The 19,735-nt window shown below is 31.9% G+C and overlaps 1 protein-coding gene across 1 annotated transcript in view; it reads left to right on the top strand.

Annotated features, from left to right (window-relative positions):
* LOC143073181 (glycine dehydrogenase (decarboxylating), mitochondrial-like) overlaps nucleotides 1-19,735 on the top strand; it is a 44,997-nt gene that overhangs the window by 9,475 nt on the left and 15,787 nt on the right. The window contains exons 5-15 of the mRNA XM_076248537.1: nucleotides 2,137-2,301; nucleotides 3,757-3,834; nucleotides 4,454-4,601; nucleotides 6,347-6,543; nucleotides 7,240-7,336; nucleotides 13,302-13,407; nucleotides 14,382-14,521; nucleotides 15,168-15,248; nucleotides 16,304-16,404; nucleotides 16,970-17,096; nucleotides 18,124-18,266. Coding sequence (XP_076104652.1) covers nucleotides 2,137-2,301; nucleotides 3,757-3,834; nucleotides 4,454-4,601; nucleotides 6,347-6,543; nucleotides 7,240-7,336; nucleotides 13,302-13,407; nucleotides 14,382-14,521; nucleotides 15,168-15,248; nucleotides 16,304-16,404; nucleotides 16,970-17,096; nucleotides 18,124-18,266 — 1,383 coding nt within the window. The remainder of the gene's footprint in view (nucleotides 1-2,136; nucleotides 2,302-3,756; nucleotides 3,835-4,453; nucleotides 4,602-6,346; nucleotides 6,544-7,239; nucleotides 7,337-13,301; nucleotides 13,408-14,381; nucleotides 14,522-15,167; nucleotides 15,249-16,303; nucleotides 16,405-16,969; nucleotides 17,097-18,123; nucleotides 18,267-19,735) is intronic.

Below are 19,735 nucleotides of genomic sequence, written 5' to 3'. Positions count from 1 at the left end.
GTGAATGAAAAGGATTATTCTTCATAATTATAAACGAATGATAAATATATAAGGAGATGGTTGGATGATTGAAATTATTTCACATAGAAATATCCATAATCATATAACCATAGCAAATTATATATGGGTAATATGTCCAAGAGACAACAACCTGACAAAAGAGCAGCTAACAGTCGAAGGCCAACAAAGAGTTTTCAACACAGCAAGAAAATCCAGCATGCATAGGTTGGCCTCAGCTAGCCCCTAAATAAAAAATGTGCATTATTTCAGTGAAAATGGACATCTTTCTCAACTTCAAAACATATAAATGAACTAATATTAAAAAAACACAAAAGACTGATAAAGGCCAGAGGCTCCTGACTTGGGACAGGCTCAAAAATGCTGTGGGGTTAAGCATGTTTTGTGAGATCTCAAACCAATACCTCTAGCCAATGAAGACAAAAAAAGACCTCAGACATGACCAAAATGTAAAACAATTGAAAGAGAAAACCTAAAGGCTTGATTTATTGCCAAACACTAAATGAAAACAAACATGATGAGGCAGCAACCACCAACAACCAGTGAAGAACAGGCTCCTGACCTGGGACGGGCTCATTTAAGGACGTTGCTGGTTAAACATACAACCCTGTTTGTAGAAGCCTTATAACTCTTTTTGTTGAAAATTTTAATAAAGTTCTTTTATTAGCTCACCTGTCCCGAAGGGACAAGTGAGCTTATGCCATCACTTGGCGTCCGTCGTCGTCCGTCGTCTGTCGTCGTCGTCGTCTGTCGTCGTAAACTATTTCAAGAATCTTCTCGTCTGAAACTACTGGGCCAAATACTTTCAAACTTTAACTGAATGTTCCTTAGGGTATCTAATTTATAAATTGTATCCGAAGTTTTGATCTATCAACAAACATGGTCGCCATTGCTAAAAATAGAACATAGGGGTCAAATGCAGTTTTTGGCTTATAACTCAAAAACCAAAGCATTTAGAGCAAATCTGACGTGGGGTAATATTGTTAATCAGGTCAAGATCTATCTGCCCTGAAATTTTCAGATGAATCAGACAACCCGTTGTTGGGTTGCTGCCCCTGAATTGGTAATTTTAAGGAAATTTTGCTGTTTTTGGTTATTATCTTGAATATTATTATAGATAGAGATAAACTGTAAACAGGAATAATGTTCAGCAAAGTAAGATTTACAAATAAGTCAACATGACGGAAATGGTCAGTTGACCCCTTTAGGAGTTATTGCCCTTTATAGTCAATTTTTAACCATTTTTCGTAAATCTTAGTAATCTTTTACAAAAATCTTCTCCTCTGAAACTACTGTGCCAAATACTTCCAAACTTTAACTGAATGTTCCTTAGGGTATCTAGTTTGTTAATTGTATCCGAAGTTATGATCTATCAACAAACATGGTCGCCATTGCTAAAAATAGAACATAGGGGTCAAATGCAGTTTTTGGCTTATAACTCAAAAACCAAAGCATTTAGAGCAAATAGACGTGGGTAATATTGTTTATCAGGTCAAGATCTATCTGCCCTGAAATTTTCAGATGAATCAGACAACCTGTTGTTGGGTTGCTGCCCCTGAATTGATAATTTTAAGGAAATTTTGCTGTTTTTGTTTATTATCTTGAATATAATTATAGATAGAAATAAACTGTAAACAGCAATAATGTTCAGCAAAGTAAGATCTTCAATTAAGTCAATTTGACCAAAATTGTCAATTGACCCCTTAAGGAGTTATTGCCCTTTAAAGACTTTTTTCACAATTTGTTCATCATGTTGACTTACTTTAAAAAATCTTCTCCTTTGAAACTGCTGTATCAATTTCAGCCAAACTTAGGCTAAATGAGTTTCAGAGTATCTAGTATAAATTTTATATTTTATTTCCTTGTATGTCAAGAAACATAGCTCCTATGGCTAAAATAGAACATAGGAGAAAATGATTATTTTTTTTGGCTTTTGAAGAAAATAGGACGATCCAAAAAACATTTAAATAAATTGAAAAGCCAAAATAATCATTGATGAGAGATTTAACCAAAAGAATTAAGGTGAGCGATTCAGGCTCTTGAGAGCCTCTTGTTTTCTTACCATTTTATTTGTATGTTAGTTGATGTAAGATAATATAGGGCTTATCCATTTTGAAGGACTACACAGTATACACCATATCAGGCAGAATTAGCCCAAGGCAGATTAGAAAGTTTATGTAATTACCAAACAATGATATGCGATCTGACAGCTCTACCTATAGCCAATGCTTCACTCCTGGATGAGGCGACTGCTGGGGCAGAGGCCATGCAGTTATGTTACAGGTAGGATAGATATTCATAGAAAATATTGTCACACACACACACACAATAAGTGGGGATCAGTCCTAGGAGGGTTAGGTGGCTGTTTATTTTATCACACACACACAATAAGTGGGGATCAGTCCTAGGAGGGTTATGTGGCTGTTTTTTTTGTCACACACACACAATAAGTGGGAATCAGTCCTAGGAGGGTTAGGTGGCTGTTTATTTTGTCACACACACACAATAAGTGGGGATCAGTCCTGGGAGGGTTTGGTGGCTGTTTATTTTGTCAGCATCTGTATGCTTTTCTGATAAATCAGCAACTGGATTTTGAACCTTTTGTTTTGTTTCATGGCTGAATGATTTTAAGGTTATAAAGGCAAAGTTGCACTAGATATTTACCAATTAAGGGAATATACATCAGTTTGTATACTAAATGATAGCTCCTTTGGTCAGCAAATGTTCAATAATAACATTAGGACCATTAGAGCTACAGTTCTGTAGGTAACTAAATGATTGAATAATCCAACAGTGACATATCTAAAAATCACAAGAAAATGTATGTATTGTATTTGGGGAATGATATTTAGCATGCTTTGTTAAATTACCAAGTTTGAATCTGGTTCTTTCCAATGTTAGAATGAAATACTTTTCATTTATCTCATATAAATAAAAAATGGTTCAGTAATTTTATCGATGCATTAAAAGAGAAGAAAAAAAAATCAATAATCAGTCTTGTGTAACAAACATGCATATCTATGGTCTATGTTAAATTAATTATTGATGTGTTTTTAAAAATGGAATTTGATTAGATGCCAATAACCAGTTCACTGTTCTAGATCTTATAGATCTCAGTATTTTATTGTCTACAAAAGGGGAGTGGTTATTTCATAATACACTTTATATGTTTCTTGAGGGAAATGCCTGTTATTGCAAACATAAAAAGTTAATTAAAAGGATTTATAATTCATTAATAATGTTATATTTGAAATGAAACTTAATAAACTGTTAACACAGAGATATGTTTTGCCTGTATTCAATTTCAATACATGTAGTATAATCTAAATCTTGAAATTAAAATAGCAATTTTTTTAACATATACATGTACACTATGCTAAACATTCAAAGTCAATGAACCATGACTGAAGGTGTAAGGTCAAATGACTTCCCTTGAATTGATAATTGCTATTACATCCTGCATAACAAAACCAATGACTTGATAAGTTAGAGTCAAAATTATCAAAGCTGTTTGATACATTATGATGTTGCTGATATGTCTGGATCAAAAGTAAACCAGGGGCAACATATTTGATGTCACCAATCTGTGATATGCAATTATGAGGAGAGTGAAACAGACAGTCAGATGACCAATACATAATTGAAAGTTATCTCAAACTAGCTTAATCACATGTAAACTTTGCAAAAGTTTCAAAGTCAATTATTTTTTATCTTAATTGATTTTTTGTTTGCTTTTAGATACAACAAAAGGAGGAAGTTTTTCATTGACCACAAATGTCATCCACAGACTATTGGAGTTATTGAAACCAGAGCAAGGTAAACAAGTGTATATAAACAAAGCTAATTTGTAAGCACCTTTGTCTAAAGCAAGTGATATATTTTGTTATTCTTTTCATATAAAAAAGAAGATGTGGTATGATTGCCAATGAGACAACTATCCACAAAAGACCAAAATGACACAGACATTAACAACTATAGGTCACTGTACGGCCTTCAACAATGAGCAAAGCCCATACCGCATAGTCAGCTATAAAAGGCCGCGATAAGACAATGTAAAACAATTCAAACAAGAAAACTAACGTCCTTCATACCTATTTTACATTCCAGATTAAATGGGATGCAGATGGGATTTCCAATATGTAACTTCCCTTCAAAATACATCAAATTAAATAAGCCAAAAAAATTAAGCCAAAGTATAAAGTCAGGGATTGAGAGACTAACTCAAACTGGTACCTAAGGATTAAGTAAAGCAGAAAAACAGTCAAGTCCTATAATTTAGATACAGAATTTAACTGATACATGTATTTAGGAAACCTGATTTATAATTTTAGCATTTCTCTTGACTGAACCTATCCTTAAAGCTAAACAAAATCTATAATTTTCTGAATGTGGAGTTGTGATAGTGGTGATCATTTGATGGATTTTGTTATTACAGTGCTCTTGGTATTGAGGTGGAGAGAGTTGATTGGCACCAGATGGATTTGACTAACCGTGATGTTTCAGGTCTGATGATTCAGTATCCAGATACAGAAGGCAATGTTGTAGACTATGGGGAACTTATTGCTGAAGCTCATGCTAATGGGGTACTTATAAAGACATGATTTTTTTTTTTTTTTAAGTTTTGATTGATCTCTATCCTGAATTGTAGTAAGGTCTTTGAGTATTTTCTTGCCTGTCACAAAATTGTAGAAGTAAGATATTCCCCTGCTTTTTACTGTGTTGAATCACTAATGTTAGGTCAATGACATCTGGTGCAAGGGTCCGGAAACGGTCATATATGCCAGACATGACCGATTTGGAAACTCAAAAGTCCTAAATCATTTATTGGGATTTAGGTCAAATTTTATTTTTCAACAGAAATAATTTCGGTCATTTCGTTCAGATTGAGTTTCAAATCGCCATTTTAAACATAATTTGTTTTGTTATCGATTTTATGTAATTAAACTGCCACTCCAGTAAAGTGTTATAATCCTGAGGGCCCTCCTAATAGCTATATTAATGCCTCAGGGAGCTATTGGCTAATGATCGCTAATCTCTTTACCTGTGTTTTTAATTCACTCTTGGCTATTAATCACAAGCTCCGAACTAATATTATAAAGAAATTAAAATTCAATACCAACTGTCTTCATTATTTAATTACTTTTCAGCTAAGACAATTGTCAATTATGATTTAAAATTAAATTAAAACTTGATTTAATTTACGTAGAAAAAAGATTTTTTTCACTACTAACACACGTGTTTTGTTTACTATGATACGCATGCCTAAAATTCTCTTCCGCAAATTTGACACTAAATCGTAAATTTAAAATGATTTCTTGCTAAATAAAGCAAGTGCAACTATTTTCATTAATATTCTTACACTATTAAAGGTAAAATATTAAAAAAACGATGTTTTCCTGTGAATTTGATAAACAAAACTAATCCCGGGAATAAGTCCGGAATTGTTCGTTTTAGTATTGTCGTATTACATCCGGTTTGAATTTCGACTTCAGAATAGAAAGAAACGTAAGCGATGACTGAGAAAATTACGATTTTGAGTCATTTAAATCATTTTATTCTTAAACTGTTGCCTTCCCTTAATTGCTCTTGATCGATTTTAGGAAAATGGTAGGATAAATCATGAAGTAAACGATGCAACAGTTAAACAAGTTTGTTGATGCTATGAGTAGGAGCATACTCCTGCAGTAATAAGATTTTGACAATCTGTTTTTGAAAATGGGCACCAACTTTTAAGTTATATGAAAATGACCGAAATTAGGTGAACAAATTTCTGGATCCTTGATCTGGTGTGCAGTTGTAGAAGCATAATCATGTCCCATTTTCATGGAGATTATTTCGTCATGTCCCTTCAGCTTTGTAATCTTTCATACCCCAGACACTGTCAATTAGGTGTTAAGATGTTACCCACTTTTATTTGTCTAACTTTTCTGCTAAAACACATAAATAACTTCATTAAAAAGTTCCTTTGAAGCTTTTTTTGTTGAGAGACTGTTTATGTCAGTTTACTTTCTATTCTTCAATAATTTCAAAATTAGTTATGTCTGAAAAATTACTATAAACAAAATAACCACATTCCTACAGTAGGAATACTAATGAAACAACTATCATATTGGGAGCCAAAGAATATGAAATCATTATGTTAAAATACACTGATTCTATTGGGAACTTTATTTCATGCTGTTTATTTGTATGAGTTCATGACATCCAACAATTTCTGGAGGAAGGAAAATCAAGGTTCAAAGTTTAATCCATCCAATTAATAGTTTTATTCTAACCTGTCTTACAGCACTTCTGATGTCTTTGATAATAAGTACATTTTATTTTACAGACATTAGTTGTATGTGCAACAGATTTAATGGCTCTAACAGTCCTCCGACCCCCTGGAGAGTTCCAGGCAGATATAACAGTAGGGTCCAGTCAAAGATTTGGTATACCAATGGGTTATGGTGGGCCTCATGCTGGCTTCTTTTCATGTAAACACCAATTTATGAGGTTAATGCCAGGAAGGATGATAGGAGTAACAAGGTAGTGTAAATGCTGTCCATTCCATCAGTCCATTGAATTGTTACTCAATAAAATTGCTATACTAATCATGAAGAATTGTGAAGAAAACTGGTTTTACGTGGTCATATCAGGTAAACATTGATTTTCAAATAATGTTTGAAAATTTGCCATCATTTGCAATATATTGAAGTATTTCACAGTAAGATTAAAAAAGAAATGTTTTTGGTTTGATTGTAAGATAGAGACTCCTTTGATAAAAGGTTTCCATACTTACATTGCAGTTGTTCAGTTTGAACCTGTTATCATGAAATTAACAAAATGTTGAAAACTTTGATTTATTTGCCATTGCAGTTGTCTATTAAAATTAGAAATTGTTCATATAATTAAATATTTTTACAGCAACTCTTTAATATATATTTTTTTTAACTTTTTTTTTAAATTACAAAATTTTTAAATAAAATAAGTTAAAAAAAATTCTTTAATATATTCTTATTTGCTAATTATTTGAAATTATTGTGTGTGTTTATTATTACGAATTTAAAAAAAAATTGACATTGAAAGATTAATTATAACAATTTCAGTTAAATCTGTATTTGTATCAGAGAGGTAAGTTCGTTTTAATGCAATACTCAGTCAGTTGTGTTATTCACATTAAAAAATAATTTCTGACTTAATAGTAGAATTAAAATTTTGAAATGTTTATGTTTATTATTATAGAGATGCTAGAGGTAATGATGCTTACAGATTGGCTTTACAGACCAGAGAACAACATATCCGTAGAGACAAAGCTACCAGTAATATATGTACAGCACAGGTATTATATATCCTTACATTGTACAAAGCTTAAGAAAACTGTAAAAATAATTTCAGATTCGTGGAAAGATGGTTTGCATCTGACTTAAGACTTGGTTTTTGTCGAACCTGCAACTTTTGTTGCAGAAAGCTCGACATAGGGATAGTGATCCGGCGGCTACGGCGGCGGCGGCGGCGGCGGTGTTAGCTAACTTCTTAAAAGCTTTATATTTTAGAAGGTGGAAGACCTGGATGCTTCATACTTTGTATATAGATGCCTCATGTTACAAAGTTTCCGTCAGTAACATGTCCAATGTCCTTGACCTCATTTTCATGGTTCAGTGACCACTTGAAAAAAAAGTTCAAATTTTTTGTAATGTTGAATTCTCTCTTATTATAAGTAATAGGATAACTATATTTGATATATGCGTACCTTGCAATGTCCTCATGTCTGTCAGACAGTTTTCACTTGACCTCGACCTCATTTCATGGATCAATGAACAAGGTTAAGTTTTGGTGGTCAAGTCCATATCTCAGATACTATAAGCAATAGGGCTAGTATATTCAGTGTATGGAAGGACTGTAAAGTGTACATGTCCAACTGGCAGGTGTCATCTGACCTTGACCTCATTTTCATGGTTCAGTGGTTATAGTTAAATTTTTGTGTTTTGGTCTGTTTTTCTCATACTATATGCAATAGGTCTACTATATTTGTTGTATGGAATGATTGTAAGGTGTACATGTCTAGCGGGCAGATTTCATGTGACCTTGACCTCATTTTTATGGTTCAGTGGTCAAAGTTAAATTTTTGTGTTTTGGTCTGTTTTTCTCATACTATATGCAATAGGTCTACTATATTTGTTGTATGAAATGATTGTAAGGTGTACATGTCATGCAAGCAGATGTCATGTGACCTTGACCTCATTTTCATGGTTCAGTGGTCAAAGTTAAGTTTTTGAGTTTTGGTCTTTTTATCTAATACTATATGCCATAGGTCAACTATATTTGGTGTATGGAAATATTTTATGATCTTTATGTCAGTCGCACAGGTTTTATTTGACTGTGACCTCATTTTCACGGTTCATTGCACAGTGTTAAGTTTTTGTGTTTTGGTCTATTTTTCTTAAACTATAAGTAATAGGTCAACTATATATGTTGTATAGAAGCATTGTTAGCTGTACATGTCTGCCTGGCATGGTTCATCTGACCTTGACCTTATTTTCAAGGTTCATTGGTCTATGTTTAGTTATCTTGGTTAATGTTAAGTTTATGTGACAGTTGTTATAAAGCTTAGCTTTATACTAAGGACTATCAACATAATATCAATGATTAGTATAGAAGGCGAGACATTTCAGCGTGTGCACTCTTGTTAAGATTTTTATGTGTTTTTTTCTTTTCTAGATTTCCTCATTAATAATTGCTCCTTATTATCATTACAAAATGACTGAAAGGTGTAAAGACCAAAATACAAATAAGATCTAATTGTTTCTTCTTTGTCAATAGCATTTTTTCCTTACAAATTAAATAATACATGTATTCATAATTTTTATGAAAAATTATGTTGAATTTGAGTTCAATAGCCATCTTTCCTTGAAATCAATCATTGAAGGTCTCAGAGTACTTTTCAGGTCAGAAAGAAACTTTAATTAAAATTTAGGTAAAATTGCTCACTACATTACTATATGTTATGCTTTATATAAGTAGTGATAAGACTGCAGTGTTTTAAGTCACATGTTCATGTATTTACTATTATTTTTACATATGAATGAATTTTATGTTTGCACATTCAAACTTATAGTGTTATATATGCAGCCTAACAAGTATATACATTTTATAAATATTAGTAATTTCTCATATTTAGCTTCAATTTTCATTACTTTTACCAATATTGTGAACAAATCAGTTCATAAACGTTTTGATTTTGTTTGCCTTTCGAAAATAGTGTATTTTACTTCTGTTTGAAAAAATTAACAAGAAGCACAAAATCTAGGAAGCATAATCTTTGATATTTATCATGATAGCCGTTTTGTGTAAATAGTCTTAGAATAATTTATCACTGTATTCATTGGATTGTAACTATTAAGTGATATAACTGGTTATAAAACACTTTTCTTTAAAGACATTCTTATTAAGATATTTGGTTTCACTGTTCTCGAGTTATGTCCCTTAATAAAAGGAAAAATTGCTGACTTTGCCATTTCTGCACTCTAACTTTTCTTTGCCTCAACCAGTGATCTTATCATTAGATTAGTTCATAACCAATAGTTTCTGTATGTTGCAATATTGTCTCAGCAAAGATACCGGTAACTTAAAATAGACATGTCCATGCATGTAAACAAGTTCAAATATAAGGTGTCAGACCACCAATTACTCCCTCCAGTTTAGAACGTATGTAAAAGTAGCCCTACTCTGACACAAAATAGTGCTTTTGATGTCCTTGTTTACTTAAACTAACCAACAAATTTGCAGAAATGAAACTTTTGGTGAAAGAGAAATATATCTAGACCATTTTGAGCTAAAATTTACTTGTCTATGAGTTTGAATTAAAAATTGAGGATTAATGCACTCCATAGTATACTAATTTAAGATTTCCAGAAAACCAGGGGTTATTTTTTGGAGTACCTCTGGTCAGTTTTTTTGTTATAAGGCTTTAAGGTATAGTGAAAATTGGCATGCAGAAAGCTGATACATTTACAATTTTCTATGAAGTTAAACTTAAGGTAAAATATTTAGAAAGCTGTGAACATTGCAAAATTTGGTTGAACAGATAGGGATTTTTAATTGGTGGTCTGACACCTATAAGTAAATCAATGATTAGAATTCAGTCGTTTACTGAAGCATTTGTGTATTTCAGGTTATTTATATGTACATGTAAGTAGCCATATCCCTAAATGTTTATACCATTCTTGTAAAAATTAAAAGTATATAACCGAGGAAATCCTTACATTCTTTAAAATCTTGCAATGTTAATTGGTTTGATAAAAATTATATTATAGTTCAATTTATGCTCAAAGGTATTGATTCATGTATTACATAAATTGAGTTTCAAAAATCTTTTTATTTAAACTCCCACACCCTTTATTAGCCACTTCAGAAAGACTTTTTATTTTTGCACATTTTCCCCTTTGTATACAGTATTTTCTGAGAATCATCACTGCAGCTGGCTTTGGCATTGTATAGTATGCTTTGCAGAAAACCTGAAATAGAAGCTTGATGATAAGGTGGCTGTTTATGAACAGTACGGATATTTTGTTGAAGGTTGTACGATGACCTATAGTTTTTGGGGAAGACGGCTTCAAGCCGTCAATCCCCAATGGGGTTGACCAGAGTGACATTCCCTCACATCATTCATTTTGTTTTTATAGTGTGGAAAACCCCCCAACAAATCTTACTAAGAATGATGAGATGGGGAGACACAAATGAATAAATTGACTTTAAACACTTTTTTACACATTTCCCTTCTGTTTCTCTTGAAATTATCGTATATCGAGCTCTCCTTTACACTATTTACGTTTATTTTACAATCCGGAAAAATCAGTATGATGAGATATTCTAAATATATCCAACCTACATTATATTTTATAGTGACGTCATTGTTGGAATGCCACACTACGCATAAGCAGGGATATCCTTCACTGGTTATTTAAATCATTCTCAAAGATTGTGCACTTATTAAAAAATAGTATTTGTTGAATTTAAACATAATGATGTTTGCTGTAGATGATTTAAACATCAACATGCAATACTTTAATTTGTAGGTCAACAACTTTCAAAGTAAACAGGAAGTCTGAGGGGCTACATGAGATCGGGGAGAGAAACGATCTTTTCCATTTTTTTCTGTAAAACTCTGTTTTGAGAATCTTCCTCCAATTCAGGAGCACCTCAATTTATGTGCTAATTATCCACTAAAATAAACACTTAAAATGTGACATTTAGTATATGATAAGTAGTCTTTCATTAAAACTAAATTTTGTGTACCAACATAATCATTGTAATAGTTACAAAAAAATTACAAATGTTGCATTTTGTAGTTTAAACCTATTTGTTCATGAAATTTTACAAATATTTCAAAATGTAGGATTTGGAAACAAGCTTCACACAGTTTACATCAATCATATTGTTATTTTTATTAGTACCTGTATCCCTGTGATGAGAGATATAACTGGGAACTTTATCAATGGAAATTTAAAACTGAATAGATTTTTCAGTCCTAACTTTCTTAAGAAAAAAATTAAAAATTTTAAGAGTACTGTAACAAAAAATGGAAACTGGCCCTAGCCTACAGTTCAGTCGTACACTATTAAGATTTCAAAAATAATTGTAGTTGTTGTTAAATGACAGAATTCAACTAGTTGAATTTTAGATAATTAACTATCAACTTTAATTGAATGTTTAGATTTAGAAGATGCAGATCTCTTCCATTGGTCTAAATTGAATCCTAAAGAAACGAAATTACATTAAACAACAATTGATTCCAATAGTGTCAACCTTCCACATGTTCTAGCTGTTCTTTTTTTCATTCAAAAGATAACCCCCCAAACCCCCACCCCAAAAAAATGAAATAGAAACAAGGGCCGTCTTTCCCCTCAGAGCTATTCAGCTCTTTGATTAAAACTTCTACATCAATCGGTCTCTGGTAAACAGTTGTCTCCTTGGCAACCATACCAAATCTTCTTATTTTTGTATAGGTATCCCTATTATCATAAATGAGTATGTGCAAGGTTCTAATCATACAGCTAAAATAATCCTACTTCATGGAACTTTCCATCAGTGTAAAATCTGTAACACTGCAAGGCATGTCAAAAATCTATCTGGAAAGAAATAACAAAATTAAAAGAGTGTTTAGGTCACACTTAAAAATATTTTGGTTAGCCCAAACCCTACCAATGGTCAAGACAATGGGTAGGTAGGTCGACGTTTTCTTTTTTTTTCAGTAAAGAGAAATTGAAGTGTCGGATGTTTTTTAGTCTACATGCCTATCTGATTAAAAATAAAAAATTTCCCATCGGGACAATAAAAGATTTTGAGTAGGAAGCTATTTTCTGGGTAGGTAGGGTGAGGGCAAATAAATATTCTATTTTATGGCCTTACTGTAGTTGAAAATTTTATCCACTTGTGTTGAATGATGTGTTTAGATTTTAATTTTGAATTTTTAGGATAAAAAGTTGTATAAATTCTTAACACTTGATTACATGATTTAAGTAAAAAGTAGATATGTGATCAATTTTTTACTTGTAACAAGTCTATTACCACAAAACACAGATCAAGTTTGAATTTTGGTGGCGTCACTTTAACCGTTCTAGAGCTATGCCCCTTTTTAAATGGAAAAATTGCTGAATTTTTTGTTTCTGTTCTCTAACCTAAGTTAACCTCAACCAAATCTTATGAAACTTATACACAATGCTCATTACCACAAAATACAGATCAAGTTTGAATTTCGGTAGTGTCACTTTTACTGTTCTAGAGTTATGTTCCTTTCCAAATAGAAAAATTGCTGAATTTTTCGTTTCCATTCTCTGACTTAAGTTTGCCTCCTCTAAATGTTATGAAACTTATACACAATACTTATTACCACAAAACTCAAATTAACTACAAATATGGGTAGTGTCACTAATACCGTTCTTCAGTTATGTCCCTTTATAACTTTATTTGTTCTGTAAGCGGGGGCATCATCTGTGTGTATGGACACATTCCCCATTTATTTTGTGTACCAACATAATCATTGTATATTTCATTAGATAACAGTTCAGAACAGTAATTTATACAGCCCAGTGTTGGAATCAGTATATGATTTTATCAAGATTTTTATTTCAACTGACTTACTGGACATATTTCCAAAAAAAATCTTGAAACCAATAGAACTATTGTGATCTTAAGTCATTTTGGGATAGAGTGAATCTTATTCCAAAAGAACAGAATTTTCCAAAAAAATAAACTGAATTAGAACAATTTTTATAAATGTTTTTGAACATATATTTATATTTCAGGCACTGCTAGCTAATATGTCAGCTATGTTTGCTGTTTATCATGGGCCTGATGGCCTACGTCACATTGGTAACAGAGTTCATAATGCTACAGTTATTCTGGCTGAAGGTGATTTTCATATTTCTACTCAAAAATTACAAGGGGCTTGGTTGAGGGTCAGAAGAAAACAAAGTCTGATGCAAACTAAGCTATACACACACTTTGGATGTATACATTTTGTGATAGCCATTCTGAAAATTGCTGCTCTAAATGGCAGTTGATGGATAATTTTTGACACCAGTTATCATTGAATTTAGAGTATATTATATCCATACATCAAGTTTGATTCCTAGCACTAAAAGATGTTTCTCAAGCTAACACAAAAAACTAAGACTTAAACATAATTTTTTTCTCTGCAGTTTTCACAAGAAAATAATATGCACATCTAAATTTTGTGCACAATTGTGTTCTGGCTGTACTCATACTGTTTGATGATTTTGCATTTACAAAAAGTATACCTCTAAAATGTTTTTCTTCAAAATTGATTTTTCAAATTTCAGAAATAAAAAAAATGATGCATTTCTATATATGATGCACAACAACTGTACAAAATATAAGGGTCTGGCATCAACAATGTAAATGTGCAAGCAGGGCCTTTAATGTATGTCAGTTTTATAGTTATATGATAAAAACATGTCTTTTCTTTTTTTTTTATGCTCCACCTAGGGGCATTATGTTTTTCAGTCTGTATGAAGTTCGTCTGTCCGTCCATTCTTTCGTTCATCAGTCTATCCTGCTTCAGGTTAAAGTTTTTGGTCAAGGTAGTTTTTGATGAAGTTAAAGTCAAATGAACTTGAAACTTAATACACATGTTCTCTATGATATGATTTTTCTAATTTTAATGCCAAATTAAAGTTTTGACCCCAATTTCACGGTCCACTGAACATAGAAAATGATAGTGTGAGTGGGGCATCCGTTTACTATGGACACATTCTTGTTTCTTTTCTTTTTTTTACAAAGAATAGTGATGTATAAGTAATTATATTCTAATGTCAGCAAGCATTTCACATGTAATTATACTATATTTATATCTTTGTTTTCAGGTTTAAAAAAGGCAGGACACAGAATGGATATGAAACACTTTTATGATACTTTGTATTTTTGGCCCAAGAATGGACAGGCAGAAATTGTAAACAAAGCAATGAAAAAGAAAATCAATTTCAGATACTATTCTGATGGTCATGTATGTATATACCATTAACTTATTCAGATTTATATTGATTACTTTTCATTCTTTGTAATATAAACTTGGCAACTGTGATCTGACCGTCCATTTTGGTAAAAATAGGCAAATCAATTTTGGAAAAAGTTTGTTTTTGTTTAAAAATTACAAATTACAAATTTTGAGAAAAGTGTTTGTAAATGAGAAAACTCAAAAGTATTGGTAGGAGGCCAATGAAATTGTGCACAGTTGTTGTGCATAATATGCAGTTGTGCATATAATTATATGGTTAAAATTGACCCATTCATTTTGGAAAAAAGCTAAGCTTTTTGTTTAAAAGAAAATCACAAATTTTGAGAAACTTTTTTTCTCTGCTAGGATTGCAGTGAACATTGATGTACAGATATACTATGCTAATTGAAACATTTTTTATGGTAGGATTTCATTGAAAATTATATATAGGTATAAGATTCTATTCCAAATTGATTACCTTAAAACTGTATTAACCGATTTGCTTTGTTTGTTTTGGAATATATCCTTTGCATGTACCTCTCACAAACATGTGCAAGCAGGCCCTACCTGAAACATTAGTTTTTAGTTATGAAATATAAAAAATACATTAAAATGATCAGTTGTCCTTTGTAATTATGTTTCCTTTTCATTTCAGATTGGTATTGCATTGGATGAAACTGTAGAAAGAGAAGATATGAGAGATTTATTGCAAGTTATAGGATCACCAGCAACACTGGTAGGGTGAATTGATAAAAAAAAAAAAAAAAAAATTTTCAACCTTAGGTGATGGCAGGTCTAGTATTAACTCGAGTCTGTTTGTCTGTCTGAATGATAGAAACCTGTAGCCTGTAAGCATTTTGTATGCTCACGCCGTAGCGCAATGATCATTAGGTGTTGCCTTTGTCAGTACATCACAAAATTAATTTTTGTTCTCTAACTGAAGTTTGCCTTAACCAAATGTTATGAAACTTATACACAATGCTTATTACCGCAAAACACAGATCAAATATGAATTTGAGTTGCATAACTTTTATGTCTCTTTATAATGTTATATTCAAGCAGGGACATCGTCTGTGTCCCATGGACACATTCTATGGGACATATTCTCTGTTTATCTTCATTTGCCTTAAAGCCAATTCCTTTTTACTGATAGTTTAAAATTTCAAAACACTCGTTGTCCAAAGATATATTTTGTCAAACTTTTCTTGGATTCTATGGAAGGGAATGATTTTATATTTGGTCTGCAGCTTAATTATGTGTGTTAGCAATTTTTAGTCCCCTACTGCTGTCTGTCTGTCTGTCTGTCTGTCTGTCTGTCTGTCGTCCGTCCGTCCGTCAGTCCGTCCAGCAAATCAGTTTTTCAAAACTTTTTTTATTGGTGCTTGAAGATATTGATTTGATATTTGGTGTATTCTTTTATTATGACAAGTTACAGATCAATTTCTTATTTTGTTCTGGTCTAATGATTTTGTGCAGAGATATGGTCCTTGGACTTAGAAAATTCACTAAAATAATCAGTTTTCCACACTTTTAGTCATGCTTGAAGATATTGATTTAATAATTGGTATATAGTTTTATCATGACAAGTTACAGATCAAGTTAGCATTTTGTTCCAGTACAATGAATTTTTAACCGTTTGGTTTGTATAAAGTTAATAATTGTTTTATTGAGTTACAGCCCTTATTTGTCCCTTATTGTTACTGTGGTAAGGCTATCCATTCCATACTATCACAACATGCCTTCATTTCTTTATAATCTCAAATAATTATAATATGTTTTGTGTTTTTTAAGGAACAAATCTGTGAAGAAATTGGACCACATCCAACTGCTGCTATTGAAAGCACGCCTTTTAGGAGAACTAGTGATTTTCTTACACATCCAGTTTTTAATAGGTAAAATATTGTTAATTGGAAATAAGGGGGTGGAGTATTGGGTAATGCTCATTCAATTAATCTTAAAAACATTTTATTTTTTTTTTATAATTCTTCATACTGGTATTTTCCCCCTTTATCTCTTACAATAATATGCATTTTTCAAATTTAAGAAATATACATGTATTTTTAAATGTGACCTGCATATGATGAATAATATGAAGGATAAATGACTGGTACTGTACAAATGAGATAAAAAAAAGTTTTTTTACAAGTCATGATTTCCCTGACATTAACATAGGTGTAACAAGGTACAAAACAAGCTCAGGGCACTATTAAAGTATTTTCTAGACTTTTGTTATGCTAGATTTAGATTTAAAATGATATATAGAATGAGCTTTATTCTTAACTTTGCCAAATCTAGTCTGATAAGTTGAATCTTGTAACGAAAAATACCTCACCAAAACTGAAGTCAAAAGGTTCTATGGGTAGTAATAAAGCTTTGTCAGAAATTCATTTTAATCTTAAAACAGCGAGGTGAACATGTGCATTCTAAATATAAAGAAAATTGTTGATGTATTTTTAGATTCCAGTCAGAGACAAATATTGTAAGATACATGAAACAGTTAGAAAATAAAGATTTATCTCTAGTACATTCCATGATTCCTCTCGGCTCCTGTACCATGAAGTTAAACAGTACTACAGAAATGATGGTAAATTTTGTTGGATTATTTTTGTCTCACCTCGTCAAAGTTGTGAAATTGATACGTAGGTGTGCTGTTTCCTACAGTGACAGCATAATTTTTCTTTGAAAGTGCTAATGCTTACATCCACTTCATTTTTACTTTGGTGGATAGCTGTGATATTGGCAATCATACCACATCTCCTTATTTTTATATTTAAAAATGACTTAACTAAATACAAATCACTGAGAGGAACCTCATAAGGCACAGTATGATTAGTCTTTAAATTTTTATTGGAAAAACAACTGATGATGCTAAAAACCATTGAAATAGAGAAATAATGAAATTTTATTATTCTCAAGTTGATATTGAATCTCCTTGTAAATTGATCTTAAAACTATGGAAGAGAGACATTAGGAGATTTTATTTTTCTTCAGTGTAGATAGAATCTCCTTGTGAAATTGGTCTTGAGGGGGACAATTTCCAACTTTTAAAAAAATATTGTTAAACTTACAGTTCAATTATAGAATAACTAATTGAAGAATTCAAATATGAAAAAATATGCAACGAGTGACCAAATAGCACATTAATTCACTAATGCTTGTAGCGCACTACTTTAATATTTTTCGATATTTCAATTCTTTGATTGATTATTTTTATTATTACATTGACAATGGGCTTTTAAATGGAAATAAGGTGGAAAATGTAAGGAACACACATTTTCTACGCATTCACAATTTGCTCTGATGCAATGTCATCGACAGCGTCCTGACAACACCGATTGTTGTATGAGGTCAGAAGAGTGAAATTGTTGAGTTTATTTCAGTGGAAAATCACAGTAATTCATTGTAACCGATGTAATGAAACACATTATTTTAAAGATAAATGAATTTTCTTTCTCAACTTTAGATTAATATGTTTCTGATGAGCAACTCCATTGTGATTTTATCTTGCACACTGCTGTTTTTTCAAATAATCAAATATTTAAATAATGACTGGTTGTTTCTTAAAATAAGTTATGTTTTAAAAATAAATATTGTTCTATGTTATAATTCAGCCATGTTCCTGGCCAGAGTTTGCCAATATACATCCATTTGTGCCACTAGAACAAACAGAGGGATATGCTGAAATGTTTAAAGAATTAGAAGAGGATCTTTGTGAGATTACGGGATATGACAAAATATCATTCCAGCCAAACAGGTCAGTAATTTGTTAATTGTCTTCCGCAAACTAACCAAACAGGTCAGTAATTTGTAAATTGTTGCCCAGCAAACCAACCAAACAGGTCAGTTATTTGTAAACTGTCGCCCTGAAAACTAACCAAACAGGTCATTAATTTGTAAATTTTTGCCCAGCAAACTAACCAAACAGGTCAGTTATTTGTAAATTGTCGCCCCGAAAACTAACCAAACAGGTCAGTAATTTGTAAATTGTCGCCCCGAAAAACTAACCAAACAGGCCAGTAATTTCTAATTTGTCTTCCGCAAACTACCAATCGGGTCCGTAATTTGTAAATTGTCTTCCGCAAACAACTGATCAGGCCTGTATTTTCTGTCTTTTTGTTTACTGAAATGGAATGTCTGAATACAGCAAAAGCGAGACAAGAAATATAGAGTCCTATCATTGGTGATGTTGAGAGGCTGTAGCATTGTTACCCTATACTTGGACTTTACTTCAGCAGGCTCAAAATGGGAAAATGAATATGTACACATACATCCTATTTAACACCTTTATTTTGCACCTGCGTCACCAACAGTGAAAGCTTATCTCGTTACTTCTCCACTCTGTCTGCAGCTTTCTGGATTCTATAGAAGGGAATGATTTAAAATTTGCTCTGGACCTAGGCTTCCAAAATGGTCACCTATGACAGACCAATGTAAATTTATCAGACATTGTCTGTCTGGGCCATGCATGGTCAAGCCCAACTTTAATCACCTCTTATTACAACCAATGGGTAATTGGTAGTCTGACAGGTAAGATTCCTGTGTCAGGTATTCTATTTGTACCTGATGTCAATCAATATTTTGGAAGGTATTTTTTGTTATTAAAATTTAAAACATTCCTGGTTAAAACAAATTTATATTATCAGAAATATGTATTTAAAATAAGATCATAAATTCTTTACAAAGGTGGTAAAAAAGTTTAACAGACTGAACCACATCATTTAAAATATTTCAAAGTTTTGGAAAGTTGTCTCATTGTCAATTATAAAAATGTACCACATTTTCTCATTTTATACAACAAAAATGGGCACAAAAAGGATATTTAATCATTAATAAAAAAGTTACTAAATATTTGTTATATTACATATTCTTCACCTCTATCAGTTGGCGGAAAATAACAATAGAATAATATTATTCATAAGACAGATGATATACAAAGGATAGCTGCAACAATTGTATAAAAAATATACAAGAAGAAAAGTAAAATAATGTGTGTAAAGGTAAACAGCATCTAGCCTATTACATTGGACGATGAAGAAATAGAGTTGATGGACAGTATTATATACCTAGAGCTGTTCTTGATAGAAAGCAAGAGCAGCATACTAAAAACTATGAAAAATATGGGCATCAAACGAATACATTAGGAACATCAATATGAATTTTTGAGAACAATGTAATATCAGTGCTGTTATTTGGACCTGAATGTTGGTAGATAAACAAGAGAGA

This window comes from Mytilus galloprovincialis, chromosome 1 (genome assembly GCF_965363235.1).
Source record: "Mytilus galloprovincialis chromosome 1, xbMytGall1.hap1.1, whole genome shotgun sequence".
NCBI lineage: Eukaryota > Metazoa > Mollusca > Bivalvia > Mytilida > Mytilidae > Mytilus > Mytilus galloprovincialis.
The sequence above is the reverse complement of the archived record's forward strand: the minus strand, read 5'-3'. Positions and strand labels throughout refer to the sequence as shown.